The sequence below is a fragment of the Adiantum capillus-veneris genome, unplaced genomic scaffold, assembly GCF_014529385.1.
Source record: "Adiantum capillus-veneris isolate H3 unplaced genomic scaffold, ASM1452938v2 Hic_scaffold_33, whole genome shotgun sequence".
Lineage (NCBI taxonomy): Eukaryota > Viridiplantae > Streptophyta > Polypodiopsida > Polypodiales > Pteridaceae > Adiantum > Adiantum capillus-veneris.
The window spans coordinates 2,386,250-2,407,464 of NW_028221440.1; the positions used below are offsets into that span (position 1 = coordinate 2,386,250).

The 21,215-nt window shown below is 41.9% G+C and overlaps 1 protein-coding gene across 1 annotated transcript; it reads left to right on the plus strand.

Annotated features, from left to right (window-relative positions):
- The first annotated feature begins 5,850 nt into the window (after nucleotides 1-5,850).
- On the plus strand, nucleotides 5,851-7,947 carry LOC147416982 (uncharacterized). Its single transcript, XM_086507895.1, has 5 exons — nucleotides 5,851-6,008; nucleotides 6,362-6,500; nucleotides 6,584-6,649; nucleotides 6,859-7,143; nucleotides 7,278-7,947. Exons 1-5 carry the CDS (start codon nucleotides 5,851-5,853, stop codon nucleotides 7,743-7,745), a joined length of 1,116 nt encoding a protein of 371 aa, XP_086364021.1. The 3' UTR covers nucleotides 7,746-7,947.
- Nucleotides 7,948-21,215: the final 13,268 nt, after the last annotated feature.

The following is a 21,215-nucleotide window of genomic DNA, read 5'->3' on the forward strand; positions in this document are numbered from 1 at the left end:
TGAAAGACCTTGAAAAGGGTCTTATCTAGTCGAGTACTTAACCCTATTGCTCTCCGGTTTTGTTGGTATTAAGAAAGAAGAATCTTGGAGAATGTGCATTGATTATAGAGCTCTCAATAAAACCACTATCAAGAATAGATTCCCGATTCCAAGGATCGATGGTATTCTTGACCGACTTCAGGGATCCTCTTGTTTAGCAGGATTGATTTGAAAAGCAAATATCATCATATCAGAATTGCTCCGGGAGTTGTCTACAAGATAGCCTTTCGGACAAGCTTTGGTTTATACGAAATTTTTGGTGATGCCTTGTGGACTTACCAATGCTCCAACAACTTTCAACTGAATGATGGATAGGATTTTCCGAGAGCATCGATCTTTTGTCGGCACTTTCTTTGATGATATTATAGTTTTCTCCAAGGATGAAGCAAAACATCAACACCATCTGCTACAAGTCTTTCAGGCATTGCGTGATCACAGATTAGTTATCAATGCCAAAAAGAGTGAATTTTTCTTGCCAGAGATACACTTTCTGGGACACATCGTCTCAGCACAGCAGGAGTACATATGGACCCGGTCAAGATTGAGACTATCCGCAATTGGCCAGATTTGAACAATGTTCATGAAGTTAGTAGTTTCTTGGGCTTGTGTTCTTACTACCGACGGTTCATTCGGAAGTTTGCAAAGGTAGCTTCCCCTTTGCACATCTAGACTCAGAAAGGAGTCCCTTTCTCGTGGAAACCGACAGAGGTGACTGCCTTTCAGACACTTAAGGAAAAACTGACTACGGGACCAGTGTTGGATTTGCCTACTTGCAAAAGCCATTCAAGTTTATTGTGATGCTTGTGGTCATAGTCTGAAAGCGGTCTTAATGTAAGAAGGCCATGTAGGAAAGCAGATTGTTTTCAAGACCAGGATTGACAGCACAGATTTATGACAAAGGGCTATTGGCAGTGATCCATGCTCTTACTCAGTGGCGACATTACCTACTCGGAGCCAATTTCACGGTCTTTATTGATCATCAGAGTTTACGCTACTTCTTGTCACAGAAGCAGCTTTTAAAAAAGCAGATGCGGTGGGCTAATATCTTGTTGCAGTTTCACTTCCAGATTGTCCATATTCAGGGACAGAAAAACTTGGTGTCAGATGCATTGTCTCAGAAGCCCCTAGCCTTGGCTATTTCCGCGATTCATCATAGAAGCTTCGAGGATATGGTTGATCAGTACGTCACCGATCCGGAATTTTCCGATGTTTTTACTTGGATACAGAACGGGGAGATAGTGCCAAGGTATTCCATACGGGATGGCTACTTGATGAAAAAACCAATGTTGTGTGTTACACGACCGTTGAGGGAAAAAGTTTTGACTTAGTGCCATTGTCCACCTTTTACGAGTCACTGCGGCATCGACACCACCTTGATAGGTGTGGAGCGTTATTACTTTTGGCCGAGAGTCAAGAAGAATGTGGACGACTTTGTTCGCAGTTGTTTAGTATGCCAGAAGGTCAAGTTTGACAGGCATAAGGCACAGGGATTACTACAGCCTTTACCCATCCCCCCCCCCCCCCCCCAAGGAAAGTATTGCAATGGATTTCATCTTTGATCTCCCGAGGACACAGAGTGGGCACGATGGCATTTGGACTATCATTGACAAATTTAGCAAGCAAGCTCACTTCATTCCAGTGAAGAAAATAGTCAAGCCGGACCATTTAGCGAGACTCTCATTGCACAGATATTTCGATTACATGGCATGCCTGAGAAAATAGTCTCCGACAGAGATCCCTGATTCATGAGTTTGTTTTGGAGGGCTATTTGGGAGAACATTGGCACATAGTTGCAATTCTCGTCATCATTCCCCGCAGACAGATGGGCAATCTGAGATTGCAAATTCAGTTGCTTTGGATCTATTGAAGTCTTAGATCTTTGATGAGAAGATTGAATGGGAATTTTTTTGGCCTTTGGTGGAATTTGCCTACAACAACACGGTTCACTCTTCGACGGGGAAGGGGCCGTTTGAGATAATTGAAGGTGCTCCAAAGGTTCCACCCTTTCTCAGCACTAAAGACAAGTTTTTTGAAGCCGACGAGTACACGAGGGACTTGGACACTGCTTTTGCCAAGGTCCGGGAGGCTTTAGAGAAATCTCAAGAACGACATAAGAAGGCAGGAGATTGACATCGACGAGATTTGAAATTAAAGAAAGATAATTGGGTGCTCTTACGTTTTGAGAAGGCATGCCTAAGGAAACGAAAGGGAAAGGAGCGGCTTTTTCCAAAGCTTAGCATGAGGTATTATGGCCCTTTCCAGATTAAAGAAAAGATAAATGATGTCTCCTTTCGACTCAAGCTGCCCGATACTTGGAAGTTTCACAATGCATTTCATGTGAGTCTCTTGAAACCTTTTAAACGTGATATCAGTTGATGGGGAGTGTGATGAGCAACCCGAAGTGGAAGAAAGCGAGGAGATACTCGTTCCAGAAGAGTTTTTGGCACACAAGGAAAGAAAGATGAAAGGTAAAGCGATTCGGCGGTTCTTGGTTAAATTCAAGAACTATCCGGCTTTGGATGCAAAGTGGGTGAAGGAGGAGGACCTAGCAGATACTCCTCAGATTTTGGACCTTTACCTTGAAGCATTCGGTTTAGCATAGTCTACTCGGATAGAACCCCAAACTCAGCAAGGGTGAATTTGGTGCAGTGGGTTTGCACAAGAGGGGAGTCACTCTGCTCCTTTGTCAATGAATTATCTTGATTTTGAGTAAGGTCACTGATGTCCCCTTTGGGTTTCAGAAATACTAATGGGCTGACCAGTATTCTGCTGTATGACTTAATGAAGCAGATTTCCCGAAATTAAAGATGATTGATTTGTGCTCTCTCACTTGACTTATTGAGTGCAAAGCAAGAACTTAAAGACAAAATGACTGCAGCATTTTGGTGTCATAAATCTCTATAGAGATGGTCGCAATAAGGATTAGTTAATCGGGCATCAGTGAGGTCTGGATTGGATCTAGATGCGATTACTAAATATGTTGCTGGTAGTCATGGTCTGAGATTTGGAATGAATTTTTCTGTGATTTGTCATGTGATGTCCTATGATCTCGAGTGATGTCTTGTGATGTCCAGTGATGTGACTATCGTCTTTGTACAAGTGCTAGATGTGTCGTGTCTAGTGCGTCGGTATTAATAGTCAGTGTCTACTGAGACAGTATATGGCCTGTGTCTATTTTGCAGGCGTAATCAAGGGCGATTACAATTTTTTCAAGAGGGGGGTATGTCACAAATTAATGACGTGGGAGTGCTCGGACACACTCACAACGTGCTGACGTGGCCTGATTGTACGGACGCCCGGACTAAGCACTGACAGATAGTACGGATGCCCGGAAAAAAGTGCTGACTGGTTGACGTGGCAGTGTACAGATTTTCCGCACTTTCCGCTGACTGGCTGACGTGGCACTGTACGGATCTTCGCAGAATGCGCTGACTGCTTTTAGCAGCGCTAGCTTTTGGGGATGAAAGCTTTTAAGTTTAATGCTTTTGGGGCTCTGCTTTTAGCATCCCTTGTAACCTTTATATTGGACCCAAGGGGGCTCACTCTACAGAGCATCTGGACGCAGAGTCTGAGAGCGAGCACCAGCGGGCATTAAAAGAAATACCGAAAGGGGCGCCAGTCTTTAGGGTCAGTATCTCTTGGCACGGAACTACACGGGGCTGGTGACTCTCTCTCTCTCTTAATTTTGTGAAGTGTTTTGAAGTGAATCTCTGCTATGTCGTGACAGAATCTTGACTTGGGGTGTCCAAGTTTGTTACACTTGGCTTAGCCTAACCCTAATCTCCATCTCTCTAACCCTAACCCTAACACCATGGTCAAGCTAAGACTCCATCTTCCATAGCTAAACGCTTAACCATTGGTGATTAGGGTAACACACACGTGGTATCAAAGCCGACGGTATCACATCTAGGCCAATCAACCTTTTCATTTGATTGTCATTAGTAGCTCAATTAATCTCTTGCATTATTAATAGATTCCACTCTCTAATCAAAGTTGAAAGCGTACTAATCATCACTTGGGGTATGAGCATGCTCCGCTACCCATGATGATTAGGTGAGAGGGAGCTAATTCCACGTGCCCTTTGCATATTTTTTCAATTAGTCTTTGCATCTCCTTGCATAGTAAGCAACCTTATTGGCCCCTTGTATTAGCAAAATTGGCGTTCATAATTTGTCTGTGGGCGTAGCTCTCATCAAGAGCTTTCCGTAGCACTTCTTTGAGCCTAAATCGGCCAAGGATTGCAATTTGAATTGATCAATTAAGTTGACATCCTTTTGAAGCTCAGTGGTTTTCTGCAGATCCAAAGTTTTGTGTGTGTGTGTGAGAGCAATTGTGTGAGACAAAGAAGTTCTTAATGTTTTTTTTTTTTTTTTGGAAGCCGAGAAAGTGGTGGTGGGAACATATTTTTATTAATGTATATTGTCTTGACTTCTTTTGCCCCACTTGCTCAAGGGTGCCCAATGGATTTCTTCTTTTGAAGTGCATCGTGATGCTTGTGGTAGAAGTTTCGGAGCAGGGTTCCAACAGTTAAGGGCACATGAGGTTGGATATGAGAGGATAATGCTAAGCAGTCATTCATGCCTTATGTTCTTGAAAGCAATATCTACGTGGTGTTGATCTTATTGTTTTCACACCAAAGGTTGAACTTGTCATGGGAGATGGGCACCAGGTGCCAAAGGAAAAGAACAGACTGAACAACTTTAAGCACTCCAAATAACAACTGAACTGAAAGAGATGCACGACACAAGACGGGGAGTAGCGGAGTTCCACCTCAAGAGAGCACTGGTCCCAAACCTTGGCACCTCTTTCGGTATTTCTTTATATTACTTGAACTTTGTACAACACCGGAACTCCATCCTCTGCACCTCACGCAGAGCATGCCAGAGAATGAGCCCTTGGCTCATATTTGAAGGCCCTTGGCCATGAAAAGCAGTTACATGAAAAGTATCAAACTTAAAAGCTGCCACCCAAAGCTGCTCTGCGTAAATCACGGAAATCCGCACACCTGCCATGTCATCATGTCAGTGCGAATCGCGAAAATCCGTACAATTGCCACATCATCATGTTAGCACGAATTCTAGGAATCCGTACAGCTGCCACGTCATCAGTTCTCCGTGTGTGTGTGTGTGTGTGTGTGTAGGCTTGTTTCATTTTAATGCCTTTATATCACTTGGGTCCCATCGGACGGGGTCCCATAAGTTGGTGGGAACACTTCTTTAAAAATATTCCACTCGGCAAGACTTTGTAAGTTGGTAAAACTTCTTCTGTTGCTTCGGCTTCTTCAGCTTCTTCTTCTTAGGGTTTAGGCTCCTCGGCCGGGATCTACAAGTTGGCTCTGTTCTTTAGTGGCTTGACACGTCAGCAATTTGTGACAAAAGTATTTTCTTGCTCAAGTTGTTAGACAAGCAGAGGAGATGGTGTCACATTTTCTCTCCGTGTTCCACTTCCGGATTGCTTACGGGCAGGGGAAGAAGAATGTGGTTGCTCAAGCCACTAGTAGCAGCTATCACTGCTATAATCTAAATGCGGCTTGTCGAAGATGTTAATACAGCTTTCATTCTTTCTCTAGCCCTCCCAACTTAATAAAAACATTGTGTGATTTTTTATTTATTTACTTATTTATTTTGGACTCTTACGGCGTCAGAGCTCCTTGAGATTCTGGCAATGCTTCTTTCAATTCATTTGATCTATGCCAGCCAGAGAAAGCTTATGCTGAGTATGTGGTTTGTTAACTTATCTGATTGGCCAGGAAATGCATGGGGGAGTGTGCAAGCATGGAAAATCATCCACAAATCGTATTTATGGTTGGATATGGTTGCTAAGAGGGCTGGGTGGCACACCAACAGAGTTGGAGCTGGGGTGAAAATAGTAGTGGGCTGTGCCAGCTGGGGAAAGGGAAAATATAGGCTGCTGCAGGTGCCTACAGCCAAGCTTGCAGAGGAGATTGAACTGGGCATTGTTGAAGAAAGGTAGTTCCCATTGGAAGAGCCCAAGGGGGGTGAGAAAAACAGGGTTGGGGTGGAGGTTATCAAGGAAGAAGGCCGTGCGGGGGGGGGGGGGGGGGGAATTGGGTGCGGGGTGGGACACATACCTGCCAGAAAGGCAGGATAGCGTACCAATGGAGACGGAGTTGAGATACTCATTTACGTGCCAAAGGTTTTTGTATACCACATGGAATGCTTGATACTAGTACTGCACTAAAGGTAGAATCTTCATGAATGATTTTTGTCAAAAACAAAATCATGATTGTTGAGAAAAGGATTTATTGGCAGAAATTTTCACTCTGCTTTTATGAGGTGAAATTTCAGAAAATCTAATTGTTATATGTTCTGCAGAAGACACAGTATTTACCGACAATAACTAATCTCACTCAACTTTGGTGGGTTCCAAATGTGCTAGTGGCACATCTGAAGGAAGGCATCGAGGCCATTCATTTGGCTTCAGGACGCACTGTTTGCAAGGTGAGTCGAGGTTTTACTAACTGGGGCTTATAATGCCATGCTTTTTTTTATTTTGAGGAGTAAGACAGTGCTCTTAACTGCAGCTTTTACTTCAAGAGGGTGGCTTGCACGCAGATGTCAATGGAGATGGTGTGTTAGATCATGTACAGGTATGGGGTTCACAATGGCAATGATCTGCACTGGAATTCCTTCGCTGTTCACATGTTTCAGTGACATGCTAAGTGTAGAGAGGTCTTGTTTTCCATGAAGAAAAGGTTTTGCATCTAGTGGATGTAATTTTGTAGTCTTTGTAAAGATGCTCAGAAATTCGGAGTGATTTGTATGTCTGAGACTGATATTTGGTGCTGGGTTTTCTCAGGCAGTGGGTGGTGTTGGGACAGAGCGTGTTGTGCTCAGCGGGCTAATGGAGGCTATACGACCATGCACAGCCATTGCAACATCCGGGGTTCCTGTCCGTGAGCAACTTTTCAATGCTTCCATTTGCAAGCATTATCCATTTGGTGGCTTTCACCATGGTTTTGCCCGAGGTTCAGACTCTACTCCTTTGGAAGCTGTAACACCTGTGCTACTTCCTATAGATGATGGGCATAAGCATCGACGAGGTAGTCATGGAGACTTGATCTTTTTGAATAGTCGGGGTGAGGTAAGATTAGATTCAAGCATTAAAACTTCTGACGAGGCTAGACGCCACCATCTCACAAAGCATATACACCAGTTTGCGGAATCGAAGAGAGTTTAAAATTGCTTTTCTTTCTTCATTGTGTGTTTGGAATGCAGGTTACGTCATACGGCCCAGGTCTGCATGGCAAAGGTGCGATAATGCGGTGGCAAGTTGTTACAGGAGCTTCATGGGAGAACTCTTTCTTCCAAGCTGGGGTTGCTGCTGATAGGATCGTTCCCACATTGAAGGTGATCTCGTTGAGGGCTCATGGGCCACCACAGTTGATCCTCGTGGCTGGTGAGAGTGAAGCAGCAATTTTATCATCTAGTGGAAGGCAGCTCAGAAGCTTCTTCCTGCCATCTGCACCTACACATGAACTAGTCGTTGCCGACTTTTCTGGTGATGGCTTGAATGATATTATTGTAGTTGCATCGAATGGTGTGTATGGGTTTGTGCAAGTGCAACAACCAGGGGCACTGTTTTTCAGCTCGCTTGTTGGTTGCCTCATTGTGGTTATGTGTGTGATATTTATTGTTCAGCATTTTAGTTTCTCCTCAGAAGGAAAGAAGCCGGGCCCAAGATAACTGGTGCTGGATTTTGAAGGGCTTTGTATGGATCACCGGACACATTGCCTCGAAAAATTCTGATATAGGCATGGATCCATATCAAGGTTTCCACGGCTGTTCTGTTTATATGTCAATGCGGCTGTTACCGTTTGGCTGGATGATCAAGACTGGCTCTTGTTGAGATATTTGAGATGAATGAAAAGGAGTTTATTGGCTGTTACATGAGTTATATGAGATTTAGGCAGTAAGGATGCTCACTAAAATGCTGGAATTGTATTGTGCAAAGCGATGACGCATGTCCATCGTGGAAGATGTTTACTTGTTTTCTTCCTTCTTTACTGGGCTTGTCCATGGATATCGTGTGATTCTTCCATATTGGTAGGCAATGAATTTTGGTAAGGCCATGTATATATGGCCTTTGGGTTTTACCCCCTCTGACTAAGCACCGAATGACCTATCGATTTACAACAATACTGCCTAGTTATAATGAAAAGTCTTGATAAGCTTAACGAAGTTCAATACCTACTCATGTGAAACAAAAGGCCATTTTGAGATACATTTGTACTTCCATGGAACACAGCTGTCACCTCCTATTAGCAAGTTTTTAGTAGATTTGTTGCCTCAGATTGATCAACATTTTTCACACATTTGTTTTGCAGTTGACAAATAGAATTTCAAAATTTTTTGGCTTTCCTTCTTGAAAAGGCTCTTTTGTCTCAAATATAATTGTCATACACCATGCCCTTGGTAACCAAACACATCGTAAAGTCAAAGAGGCCCATTAACAGAGGGCAACTTTTTCTCTCTAGCTTCAACAAAATAAGTTAAATGTTGCCTTGCTTCTCGTAAGTTAAATCTCTCCTATATTGGCCTCTTTGTTCAATCATTGCTTCCCCCCTTTCTCCATGCCATAGAGGAAAGCCATCGTCTTTCCCTTACAACGCAAATGCCTCCCAACCCCCTTATTCTATATCTTTAGCATGCAAATCCATAGAAGTCTCATTCCAAGAAGAGAAGCTGAATAAAGATGTAGGTTTTAATAGTTGAAGACATTTACCCACTACAATGGAAGATGAGATATCTTGTTTTCACTTAAGCATGGGTGTAGTCTAAATCACTTTTTATTTTTAAGGTCAGTTTGTTTTGCTAGTTTGTTTTGCCTGATTTTGAGAAGGATGCTTGCAAAGAATGGGAGAAGCTCTCTCTTGAAGAAAACAAGAGGGTTACTTCTTACATGGCTAAGTTTTGGTCATTTTCTCTACACGACAAGTTCTCTTACAAGGAAAATTTGATGCAAGCCTTCCAATTCCCATACGTATTGTACGAAGCAAAAAGAAACTTGTAGTTAGTCAACCATTGTGCTCTCAGTAGACACCCTCGAAAAAGCAAAAGTATAGTACCTAATGTTTAGTTGCCAAAAGTAGTAGATAATCATTCAAGAGCTCTCAACAAGCACTCCCGTTTGCATCCTTCATTCATCATTTTGAGTGTTAAACTAGCCAATGTTATGACAAATGTGATATAAATAGGAAACCTACACAAATAACCATAAAACGGCCATAATGTAGAGGGTCGAAGTAGGTATTAAATTGAAAAGGTTTAAAATCTTTACAAACCAAGAGATCAATTGCACTAACATTGCTAAGAACCATTTTGAGGTCCCACACTCAAAAGACTAATAAGATGAGAGTCAAGGGGTCCCTATGGAGAAGTAGCGAGAGCTAGAGGTGAGTGCGATAATTATGCCATTATGGTGATTATAGAACCTCTTCTTGGCTCATGGGATGCCATCATGTCCATGATTGCAGCTAGTATCATTGAGATGTGGAAATTAAAGTAGAGAGATTACTACTAAGACATGTAGTTACTAAGCCTACAAGTGTGAATGTAAGCTTTCTTTGTAAGGGAGAGACCAAAAGCAAGGGATTATAGAATTGTCTTCTTGGCTTATGGGAAACCTAGCATTCTTGGAGTTGTTATAATAGAGACGTGGATGCAAAAATAGAGACTATTATAAAAATTGGTAGTGATTAAACCTACAAGGATCAAGGTGAGCTTTTTGTGTTAGGGAGATACCAACAGTTAGGGGATGGCCTTGACTAGTTGGAAAGACTAGCTTTACTTTGGGAAAAAGTTACTTTTCTCTTTTTTTTACTCCATTTCTTTGTTTCTCCCTATTTTTTTCATTTCACCTTCTTGGGCCAAGTTACGAGACTAATCATCAATCAGGGCTGATCTCAACCTTTATCCCATCCTCAAGGCCTCAACATAAAGGATTGTCCGTTTACGAGGTTACATCTAGGTCATTTCAATCTTTAAAAAGCATGTCAAAATCCATTGGAAAGTGATTGGTATTTTTAATGTTTTGTAAGGTTTATGGCATTCCAAGAGCTTGAGATTTCCATTATTGCTAGCTTCGTAACCCAATTATTGATATATTTAGAAAACACATTTGAGTATCAAGCTTACTTTTTCACGACACAATAATTTGTGTATAACAAAACCATAATTGATGCTAATGAAGCTATAATTGAGTTTTGATGTCATTACCCCACCATCAAATCATAGTGCTTCTTAATCATGCTTGTATTTAAGGGAATAAGAGACGTCTTGACGTCGATCTATTTTAACCTATGATACCTTTTTGTGGTAGGTTGATGATCTAGTCAATGCTTGCAAGAAAAAGTCTATTGAAAGCATGTTCATCATGTTAGTAGAGCATGCACAAAGCCTAACTAGAAAGACAAAGACAAAGGATTTCATGATTCATGTATATAAATCGAGATCTTGGATCACACCCTAATGTGTAAAAATTTCATACCAATCTACAAGTGCTAAAAATTGTACATACCTACATAAGTATCCTACACATGATACAAGTGCTATGTAATTCATATAAAAAATTCACTTACCTACATAAGTATCCGATGTCTTTGTAATAGCTTATCAGGCTCATGCTTAACAATACTCTTAGGGTGTAGAATCTCCTCAAGCTCATCAAACTAAGGTGATTCTTTAAAACCCTTTGTGGGAGGACCACCCTTGAATGGTTTATGTCAACTTACATGGTAGAAATTATGTAATGAAATTGGCCTATTTTTCAATCTTGTTCCTAGATTTTCAAAGAGACCTTTCCAGAAATTACTAGTCATTCTAGGATCTCTATCTGACACGATGGATGTGGGTAATCCATGGTGCTTGAAAATCTAAGATATGAAGAGAGTTGCCATTTGATGTGCCTTAATAGTCTTTTTGACAGGAATAAAATGTGCTTGCTTGCTAAACCTCTCAACTATTGTCCATATTCATGTATTCCCATGGATAGACTTGGGTAATCCAAAGATGAAATCCATGGATATACTCTCCCATGGTGAATTTGAGATAGGCAATGGCTGGAGTAATCCAGGTTGCTTCCCACTATCATACTTGGTCTTTTGGCATACTACACATTTTGAAACATACTCTTGTATGTCCACTTTCATGGTAGGCCAATAGAAGTACGTCTCTACTCCTTGAAGAGTAGGTTGAATACCTCTATGCCCGCATATGGAGGAGCATGGGATTCATACATAACTTTCTCACGAAGGGAATGGGTAACACATAGCCTATTGCCGTGGAGAAGATAGCCATCCTGCAAGGTGAATGGTTCCTCTTTCATCCCCAAAGCGAGGGCTGACATTATGTCTCTAAAGTCAAGGTCAGTAGCATACTCATCTATCATAGAGGATAGATCATTGTGAGTAGCTATAGACACCGCATTAACTTTGGGTCGTCGTGAAAGTGCATTGGCCACTTGATTGTACTTACCAGCTATGTGAGCAATATGGAAATTAAATTGCGAAAGAAAATTTGCCCACCTCATTTGTTTGTCGGAAAGATTGGTTTGCGTCATGAAATACTTGAGACTTTGGTGGTCGGTTCGTAGGAATAATGGAGTCCCCAATAGGTAGTGCTTCCATGTGTATAGGACATGTAGAACAGCTAAAAGCTCTTTCTCATAAATGCCCAAGACTCGTTCATCAATATTGAGCCTTCGGCTCTCATATGCTATGCGATGCCCTTCTTGAAGCAAAACTGCTCCAAGGCAATCACCACAAGCATCACATTGGACCTCAAATGGCTTTGAGAGATTCGTAAGCACAAGGACTGGTTGGAAAGTAAGCTTCTCTTTGAGCTTTTCAAAAGGATTTTACTCCTTAGCATTCCATACAAACTTAACGTTCTTCTTAGTTAAGTCGTGTAGTGGTCCTGCTACTTGAGAGAATTTTGCTATGAAGCGTCTATAGTATGCGCACATACCAACAAAGCTTCTTAGCTCATGTGGATTTCTTGGGTTAGGCCATGCCTTTATTACCTCTAACTTTGATGGATCCATTTGGATACCATCTTTAGAGATAATATGACGTAGGTATTGAATCTCTTGAAGGAAGAATTCGCTTTTCTTTGGGTTGAGAAAAAGCTTGTTCTCCCTCAATGCTTGAAAAATCCTATGTTCCTCCAAAGACTTGGAGTAGATGATGATATCATCAAAGAACACTCCAGTGAATTTGCGGTATGGTCTAAAAATTTTCTCCATCAAACGATTGAACGTAGCTGGTGCATTAGTCAAGCCAAAAGGCATGACTAGATATTCATAAAGACCAAACGTTGTGCGAAATGCGGTCTTTAAGATATCTTCATCCACTATCCTTATTTGATGATAGCCACTCTTAAGGTCAATCCTACTGAAGTAGGCCGAGTCTTGTAGCTTATCAAACAGATCTTCTACCCGAGGTACGGGAAATCTGTTTTTGATAGTGATATGGTTTAGTGCTCGATAGTCCACACACATACGGTATGTACCATCTTTCTTTTGCACTAAAAGGACTGGAGAACAAAAGGGAGAGGAACTAGGTCTCACCATCCCTTTGTCTACCAGCTCTTGTACTTGCCTCATGATCTCCTCTTGTTGAGCTTGTGAGACTCGATAAGGAGGCTTTTTAGGTGGTGAGCTTCCAGGAAGGAGCTCAATACGATGGTCATCATCCCCTCGTTTTGGAGGTAAGTCCATAGGGATATCATCGATGAACACATCTTGGAATCCTTTTAGAAAATTAGGCAAGTCTAACCCTTCTTGATTCCTACCATTTACATTTGATGAAACATTAGTATCTTTTAGAGACTCTTTGACAAAAATCAGGTACGCAGAAACTGAGCTCTTCATTGACTTATCAAAAGCAAGAGGATTTACAAGTGGAATAGTGCGACCACGCTCACTAACATCTATATACATGTTCTTTCCCTTGTAGGTGAAGTAGATTCTCCTTTCAGGGAACTTCATGTTGGCAGCCATGCGATCAAACCATGGTGCCCCTAGGATAACATCCTCATGTTGGAGAGGAGAGATGAAGAAGTCTTCCTTGTCGACATAGCTTTGGACATGAAGCCTCAACTTCCCAATAAGGGGAGTAACGGAGGCTTGTCGTCCCTTGAAAGCTGCATCAGCCACTACTATATCTCCCATCTCAAAAGCTTGAATGCCCAACTTGGTGGCCAACTCCATTGATATGAAGTTAAGAGTAGAGCCAGGGTCAAACAAGATGAAGGCATCATGCTCTCTTACCTTTCCCCAAGCATAGGAAAGTGATGATCCTTTGCAATGAGCATCCTCTTTTGGAGCTTCGATGGTGGAAGCCCTAGGAGTCTCATTGCGAGTATTCTTCTTGGGGCAAGAACGATAGCCATGTCCTTGCTCCCCACACTTGAAACACTTATGGTCCTTGCGAAAAGCTTCAAGCTCTTCAGGAGAGAGTTTGTTTTTACCTTTGTAAACTCCCTTCTCCTTGGACTGATTGTTGTTGTTGTTGGAATTGACTTGGGAAGTATTTTGAAAATTGGTTTTCCCTTTTGCATCATTTTTGTCTTTGTTTTCCATGGGCTTGACATTACGTCTAGCCCCTTGATGGAAATTGATGCGTGAAGCAACCATGGTGTGATGGATTACTTCGCTAATAGTACCAGGCCGTTGAGAGTTGATGTATTCGGCCATCTCTTCAGGTAATCCGCACAGAATTGCTGCCTTTGCTCGGCAAAGTCTATCTTTTGAAAGACAATAGCCTTGAGATGTAAATCCCAAAACTTGTCTACATATTTGTGGATAGACTCAAGGGAGAGGAGCTTCAAGCTGCGCCATTCGGTAAGCATTTTGTCCTTTGCATCGCTTGCATGGAATTACTTCATGATGGAAACTCGTAGAGTTTTCCATGTCTTTGGGGCTTCACCATTTCCACGAAGGCTAGCCCACCATTGACGAGCTGATTTTTGGAAGTGCATAGCTACATGGCGTAGCTTAGAGGACTCTGTGAAGCCCTCATCTCCAAAGGCCGCATCAAATTGCTGGATGAAGTTCAACACTTTGTCGGTAGCACCGAAGGTGCCATCATAGGTGATAAAAGAGATACTCTTTCCTCCCTCCTTGAACTTCTTTAGCTTTTGTGACCTTTGCCATGCAGGAAATGATTTGCGATGTCCTCCCCTCTTGTATTCTCTAGGAGAATAACCATAACTTTCGTCAGAAGAGGAGGAAGGTGAAGAAGAAGGAGAAGAGGGTGACCTCTTCCTAGCCCTTTTCTTCCTTTGTTTCCTCTCTTGCCTTTCAGAGTGATGAGGAGAAGGACTATGTGTTAATCTTTTCCTCTTGGGAGGAGTGGGCGATCGTCTAGACCGCCGTCTTCGTGGAGCCACATCTTCAGAGGAACTTAAACTTTCATTGCTTTCTTGCTCTTTGGATTCCTCCTCTCGAATGGGAGAGAGTATTCTTTTGGGGGTCTCTTCAAGAGGCCTCCTAAGCTCTCTCTCTTCTTGGAGAGGAAGGGAAATTCCATAAGCACAAAGTTGTTGAGTAACTTCGGTTTGCAAAGCAGGGTTGCCCATAGCTTGTTGCAACCTAGTGACGAGATAATTCACAAACATGGGAGCATCATCATTAGCACCTTCATGTGCAAAATCAAAGCTATCAATGTTCATTCTACTCTCTTGATTATTGTCAGCCATGTTAACAAAATTTATGTATGTACTTAGTATATGCTTTGGCAATTCAAAACCTTAGTTGCCACTCCTCTTAGCCTTTGAAAATCCGCTCTTAAGTATCTACACCCACGGCTCGAAGTGGTTAATTATAGAGAGTAGAGGAGTAGGTCTAACATAGTAGAGTTGCCAAGGGCTAGCTCCTTTCGGACTTCTTATGGCTCAATAATGGTAAAGCCGTAGGCAAGTCTAAAAAGACTCCATTATTAAGTCCAAAGCTCCCGAGGTGTGCACCATCCCCCACATAGTGGGCTCAACAAAACCGTTAATAGATCCCAGTTCCACTTACCCTAATATAATTAACAACATCAACCATTTATAGGCTACTTAAGGACCTCTCTTCTTAAGCAAGAAAAGAGAAACCAAATGCTGTGATACCAATGTAATGAAATTGGCCTATTTAATTTGAGAGTAGCAGAAATTAATGAGAGTACTTTTGAGAAATGACTTTGTGAGCATAGCGAGTGAACATAATTGAAGATAGAAACATAATCATAGAAATTAGTTAACTTGGCATGAATAATACTTTTGCAAGAGAGAGAATTTAGAGAACATGACAACAGTTGAGGACCGGATTTATGTGGAGCCGGTCCCCCCTCCAATAGGCATTTGTATTATGATTTCTCCCATTAAGAGAGACTTGTTACAATACAATCTTTGTGTTCCTTGTGACCTAGGTGATGCAATGAAGATGGAAAGCTTCATGCATCACAAACATAACATAAACTTGAAGAAAGCTTTAACTATCCCAAGCCTCAGTCCCAAGAGCTCAAACACCTTCGAAGGTGGAGAGAGCTAGCAGGGAATGAGGGTAGGGAAGAGGAAGAAGAAACATTTCGTAGGAGAAAGAATTAGTTCCTCACTTATCATAACTCTTGTTGCTAGCATACATAATAGCATAGTAATGAAGAAGAAGGAGATGGCAAGCTTAAGCATTGAAGCTTGGATCTTGGTTGGATTTGCACTCCATATCCAAGAGTGTTGGTGTAGGCTCTCAACCTCTACTTGCTTGGAGAAGGAGAGGGAGTTCTTGCACTTTGCATAGCACACAATGAGAGTGTTTGTGAGTGTGTGTGGGTGAGTATATCCCCTAAGCAACCCCCTAGCTTGCTTGGGTCAACCCCCCCTTGTAGCTCATGCTTGAACCTCATTGGACCCCTCCAGGCCTAGCCAATCACAAGCAGGAGGCATTACAAGCAGCAAGGGTAGCCTTGAGACAAGTGTCCCCCTTTCCCCTTTGAGAGAGAGGGCTAGATAAATGCTAAATAAATTAATTAAATCTCTTAAATTATTATTGGACCCCTTGGGTGGCCAACCAATAGGCTTCAGGCACACCATGAGGGCAACATGAGGAGGAACTTGACAAGTGTCCCTTTTGCTTTCTTTGTACCATGCATGCCTTGTGTGAGTGTGTGGGTGTTCTCTCTCATCCCCCCTCATGTAGGGCTCGCCCCCTCCTTGTAGGGATTGAATCTTTGACTTTTTGACACCTCAAGCCCCTCATTCATAGGCCTAGTTCCCACCACAAGCTTGGCTCATAAGCACTTTAAGCTTGGGCTGGGTTCTCACCTCAAGTGCAACCCTAGCATCTCAAGCATGTCAAGCACCTCAATCATCAAGCACCTTAGTCATCAAGCATGACAAGCAGGACAAGCACCTCGAGCTGGGTCGGGTTCCCGCGCCTCAAGCTCAGCCCTAGCTTACCTAAGGTCAAAGGCCTTTTACACACATTATTGGAGGTCTTCAATGAAGTTAACCCTAAGGTATTATTCTCCATTTGTTAGCCTTACTCTTTGATAGACCATCTCTCATTTGGGCCCCTTTACCATTGGCCCCGTGTTGAGATAGATCTATAAGCACATGTCTATATCTTAACACTTGTTCCCGTTTATTCTCCCACATTAAGTGATCAATTTAATATGAGAAAATCATTTGGGTTGGTTAGATATTAGATATTAGATTTTATGACAAATTATGAATTTATTAGTGGGCATGCAACTTCAACCTAGAACAAGTTTTGTTGTAAGCATACACGGAGGTCATTTTTTACTTTTTAGCGGACTAGCAATTTTTGCCTACTAGAGGTTTCATTGATGTTTTCCTAAAATTAAAATGAAAGATTATGAAATCGTTTTAATTTAGTATAGTCCTTTTTCCAAACAAAGTTTTTGTCGTGCCATAGCTTGAGATGAGCCTTGCACACGATATGCCTTAAAAAAAGCTACCAAGCCACCTTCAACTCAAGGGAGAGCCTATGCTTGCTAGCATCGAGCTTGTACGTTTGTTGTGATTGGCCTGCTAAAGACCCTAGTGCACTATGGGTGAAGGTTGTTCAATTTTCATTGCTTGACAAGTGTCCCCAAGTGGACTTAAAAAGTCTGGTAGAGCCGGTAGAGATGGGGAGATCGATTGAGTGGTGTGTTGCATACTCTTCTCTCTCTCTCTCTCTCTCTCTCTCTCTCTCTCTCTCTCTCTCTCTCTCTCTATCTCTCTCTCTCTCTCTCTCTCTCGCAGTTTGAGTGCAACAGAGAACAGAGAAGGAGATTCTTATTTTTCCTCTCAAAGGGTCTTTTCACATATAATTCAACATAGAACTGAAACTGAGCAGCTTGAAGCTTGGAAGCAATTGAGAACATTGCTCGCTGGGAGCAAGAATTAAAAGAGAAAGTGATTTTTTTTTTGCTCTCTCCGAAAGGGTGTGTTCACACACACATAGTCGATAGAGAGAGATAGAGAAGAGAAAAGAGGGTTTCCCCCCTGAATCTCGACCCCCTCGACGACATTTTGGCTTTGACAGTTTCCCAATTTCCAGCTTTGGAAGCACACACTGATGCATAGTAGCTCCGACGGCCTTTTCGGAGCAATTTTTCTCGTAAGCGCGACTCTCGGACGTTGATTTCGACCACAAATAGTTGGTAGATCGTGCTTTGTGCTTGGTTTTCGATCGAAGTGTTTTTCCGACCAATGAGGTAGTGTGTTAGTTTCCAAGAAGTTTTGCTCATAGGTTGCGCGTTTTTTGTGCAGCACAGATAGTGCTCATGTATGATTGTGTGGGACACTTTAGAGAGCAGTTTTTAGCATGGTTTTGTGCAATCTCATGCTATGTATGCATTTGCGGATATAGTTTGAGCTAGGTATAGCTCACAAGTAGCAGGTTAACAGATTTGCAACGTTTTTGGATAAGTACAGGTCCATAGAGCCACTCGTTCAGGAGCGAGCCAGTTTGCCAGGGTTTTGGACAGTGCATGTATACCATTTGTGGATCTGTTTATTGAGACACTGAGTGTCTGTCTATGCTTTATGCGGTATTGGTGAGATTTTTTGAGTTTTCACTCGGTTTTCAAGGGAAACTTTGTCGGATTTTTCCCAGATTATTGCCATGTTTCATGCGTATCTATAATTTTGCTCTCTGATGGTTTGGTGGTCAAGTTTGACTTCCACTTTGACAGGGTTGTCAGCTTGGACACAATTTAGTGTTTTTGTACCCACTCTCGCAGGAGTGAGGATTGGATATGCTCGTGTGGCTACAAAATTTGTCAATCTCATAGGTTTCACAGTTTTTTTTGCAGATTTCTTGCAAGCAGTTTCTCTTGGGGGATGCGTTTTGAGCTAGTTTGCTCACTGCTTGCGTATATTGTTATGCGCTTTACACTCCATTAAGCTGCTTGTCCTAGAGTGTATGCTTGCAGATATAGCAGATTGTGGAGCTGTTTTATGCATATGTGAACATCGATTTTGATGCGTTTGATCATGGTTTCCATGATTGTGGAGTGGTTGAGTTATTTCCCACTTTGTTGCAAGTTTTGGCATGGTTTATTGTAGAGATTGTGCTTGAGGTTTTGCTCAGTTTACAAAGGAGATTTGCTAGATTTATCCCAGGATTTCTTGTCATAGTTTGGTTTCTTGGCATTCAGTTTGCAGATAACAAATTAGACGCCGTTGTTTTAGATGTATGAGCCAGCAGCAAAGATCTATGTGTGATACACATGAGGTTTTTACACATGCTAGATTAGTGGCTTCATTTGCCAATAACGATGATGTCACATTTTTCTTTAGAGTTCCTCGTGATTACATGTCTTTGAGAGGTGACGCTTCTCCCTCTTGGTTACTAGATGAGGATGCAGTTTTTCACGTCACATCACATCATGAGTGTTTTAACTCCTTCTCTAGTGGGAGCTTTGGTTGTCTACACTTGGCCGATGGTTCGGTGTTTGACATTGCAGGTGCAGGATATGTTTGCTTGTCATTGCCCAGTGGTGCATCATATACGCTACGACATGTGCACTATGTTCCTCAGCTATGAGACAGAGCTTGATCTTAATGAGACAGTAAGCAGATTGTGTGTCAGACATTGCATAGAGAGAACTCTTTCCAAATGCATTGCGGATCATTAGTGATTGCCAAAGGAGCCCACAGTGGCTTGGTATATCCTATGCGTGTATCTGAGGTTCGAAACAACATATTCTCGATTTTGTTGCTGGCATGCTTTGAGCGAGAGACGAGACGTGTTTCCTCGGCAGGTGAGCTCCACCATGCTCACGAGACAGAGAATTTAGCTGTGTAGGACATGCAAGTAGACTCTGTAGAGACAGAGGTAGAGCAGCAGTGCTCGAATGAGATACAACAGGTGTTATCAGAGTCTGTGCCGATAGAGATTGAGAGGTCTGCTCCCTAGAGACACATCCAGAGATGACTGACATGGAGTTCTTTGATATGCTCATGCTAGAGGTTGATGAGTTGGTGTCAAGACGCACAGTTTCGTCCATGGGTGAGAGAGATGTAGCCATCCCAGTGTCGATGTTAACACATCCATATGTGATAAGTAGTCCTGATGATGTAGTACATCAAATAGTGCATGGGAGGCTAGGACAACCAGGTTTGTGCAGATTTTGTCAGTGTTCAACGTCTCATATACGACCTACTAGTATCGAGGCCCGACCTAGCAGATGCAATGGGAGCATTTGCAGTAGGGATTGTCAGTCGTATGGTAATTGACACTAACATGATGCTTAGTGGAGTTTTGCAGATCATATAGAGTTGTCTACGGGATTTACATGCAGGCTCTAGTGTGGATACGTATGCTTGTCTATCACTAGAGCCAGTGCGAGTGCATGTAAATCGACTGAGCGAGCCAGTGAGCATAGGTTGAGAGAATTTCTCACGTGTTTTCTTGTACATACTAGTAGTTTAGCTAGTAGGACTCACTTATTGGCACAATCACCTTTAAGTGGGAAATTGTTGGGGTAAAGGCGTCTGTGCCTTGTCCGAATGCCCAAGCTATGGACGCTCGCCCACTGCTCACCTTGTTGTGTGTACATATATACAACAATAAGGAGTAGCTCATTTTGAGCCCTACTCTCTCCTTCTTCCCCTTCCCACACACATCGCACTACGCATGCATTTCACATTGTATATCACTCTTCAACAACTCTGATACCAGTTGAAGAGTGCCGTGTAGTGCAAAATACGTGCACGGTGCGGTGTGTGTGGGAAGGGGAAGAAGGAGAGAGTAGGGCTCAAAATGAGCTACTCCTTATTGTTGTATATATGTACACACAATAAGGTGAGCAGTGGACGACATCCATTGCTTAAGCGACTGGACAAGGCACATACACCTTTACCTCAACAATTAGTTGTGTTTGCCTATTTCATTACAAACTTCGTCAGTGGTTTTGAGATAATGGAGGTTAACAATTACTATTTTCTCATCCATTTGAGGGTGAAAGTAAAAGCTTAGGTCGAAAACTAAAATTCTTCTTCCTTAAAAAAAAAAATTTATACAAGGAGAGCATTGAAAACAATGCCATGATACTTAAAGACATGTGTAACAATGAGGCTAGCTTTATCAAGAGGCCTAATGCTTCTTTTGATATCAATACAAATTGTGCTTGATTGTTGAATTTCTCAAGTATTGCCAAATACCTGTGTTTATGAGAATAAATTTCAAGATTTATAAAACAAAATCCATGAGAAGATTGTCTCAAAGGAATTTTGGTATTACTAATGGTTGGAATGACCTTGCTTGCTTCTTGGATCACATTCAACCGTTTGGAATGTCAATCGTTGAGAAACATGTGTACAAAAAGAAAGTTTCACGTGTATTTGTAGTAGCTTGAACACACAATGCTTTGGATAGAGAAAAGCAAAAGGTTTTTTCTTTTCATTGTATAATGCAATCATCATATTAGCAAAAAATGAACCTGTAGCGTATGCATCTACCATGTTATGTTAGTATGATCATTACAATATGCATTTGAAAAACATTGGCTTTTGATTGCTATGAGGGGCAAGTTTATAATTGATTATAATTTTTTACATCACGATAACACAAGATCTACATGAGACAAGCAATTTATCCCTCATTTTCTTATTGAATAACCTTGCTTGTATCATTAAAGTATTTCAAGCCTTGGTGATTCATAA

Bases quoted from the DNA above. Each gene is read 5' to 3' on its own strand.
- LOC147416982 (XM_086507895.1), top strand. From the start codon at position 5,851: ATGGTTGCTAAGAGGGCTGGGTGGCACACCAACAGAGTTGGAGCTGGG. The intron at 6,009-6,361 runs GTAGTTCCCATT...AATCTAATTGTT, and splicing joins CTGGGCATTGTTGAAGAAAG to ATATGTTCTGCAGAAGACAC. The intron at 6,650-6,858 runs GTATGGGGTTCA...GGGTTTTCTCAG, and splicing joins GTGTGTTAGATCATGTACAG to GCAGTGGGTGGTGTTGGGAC.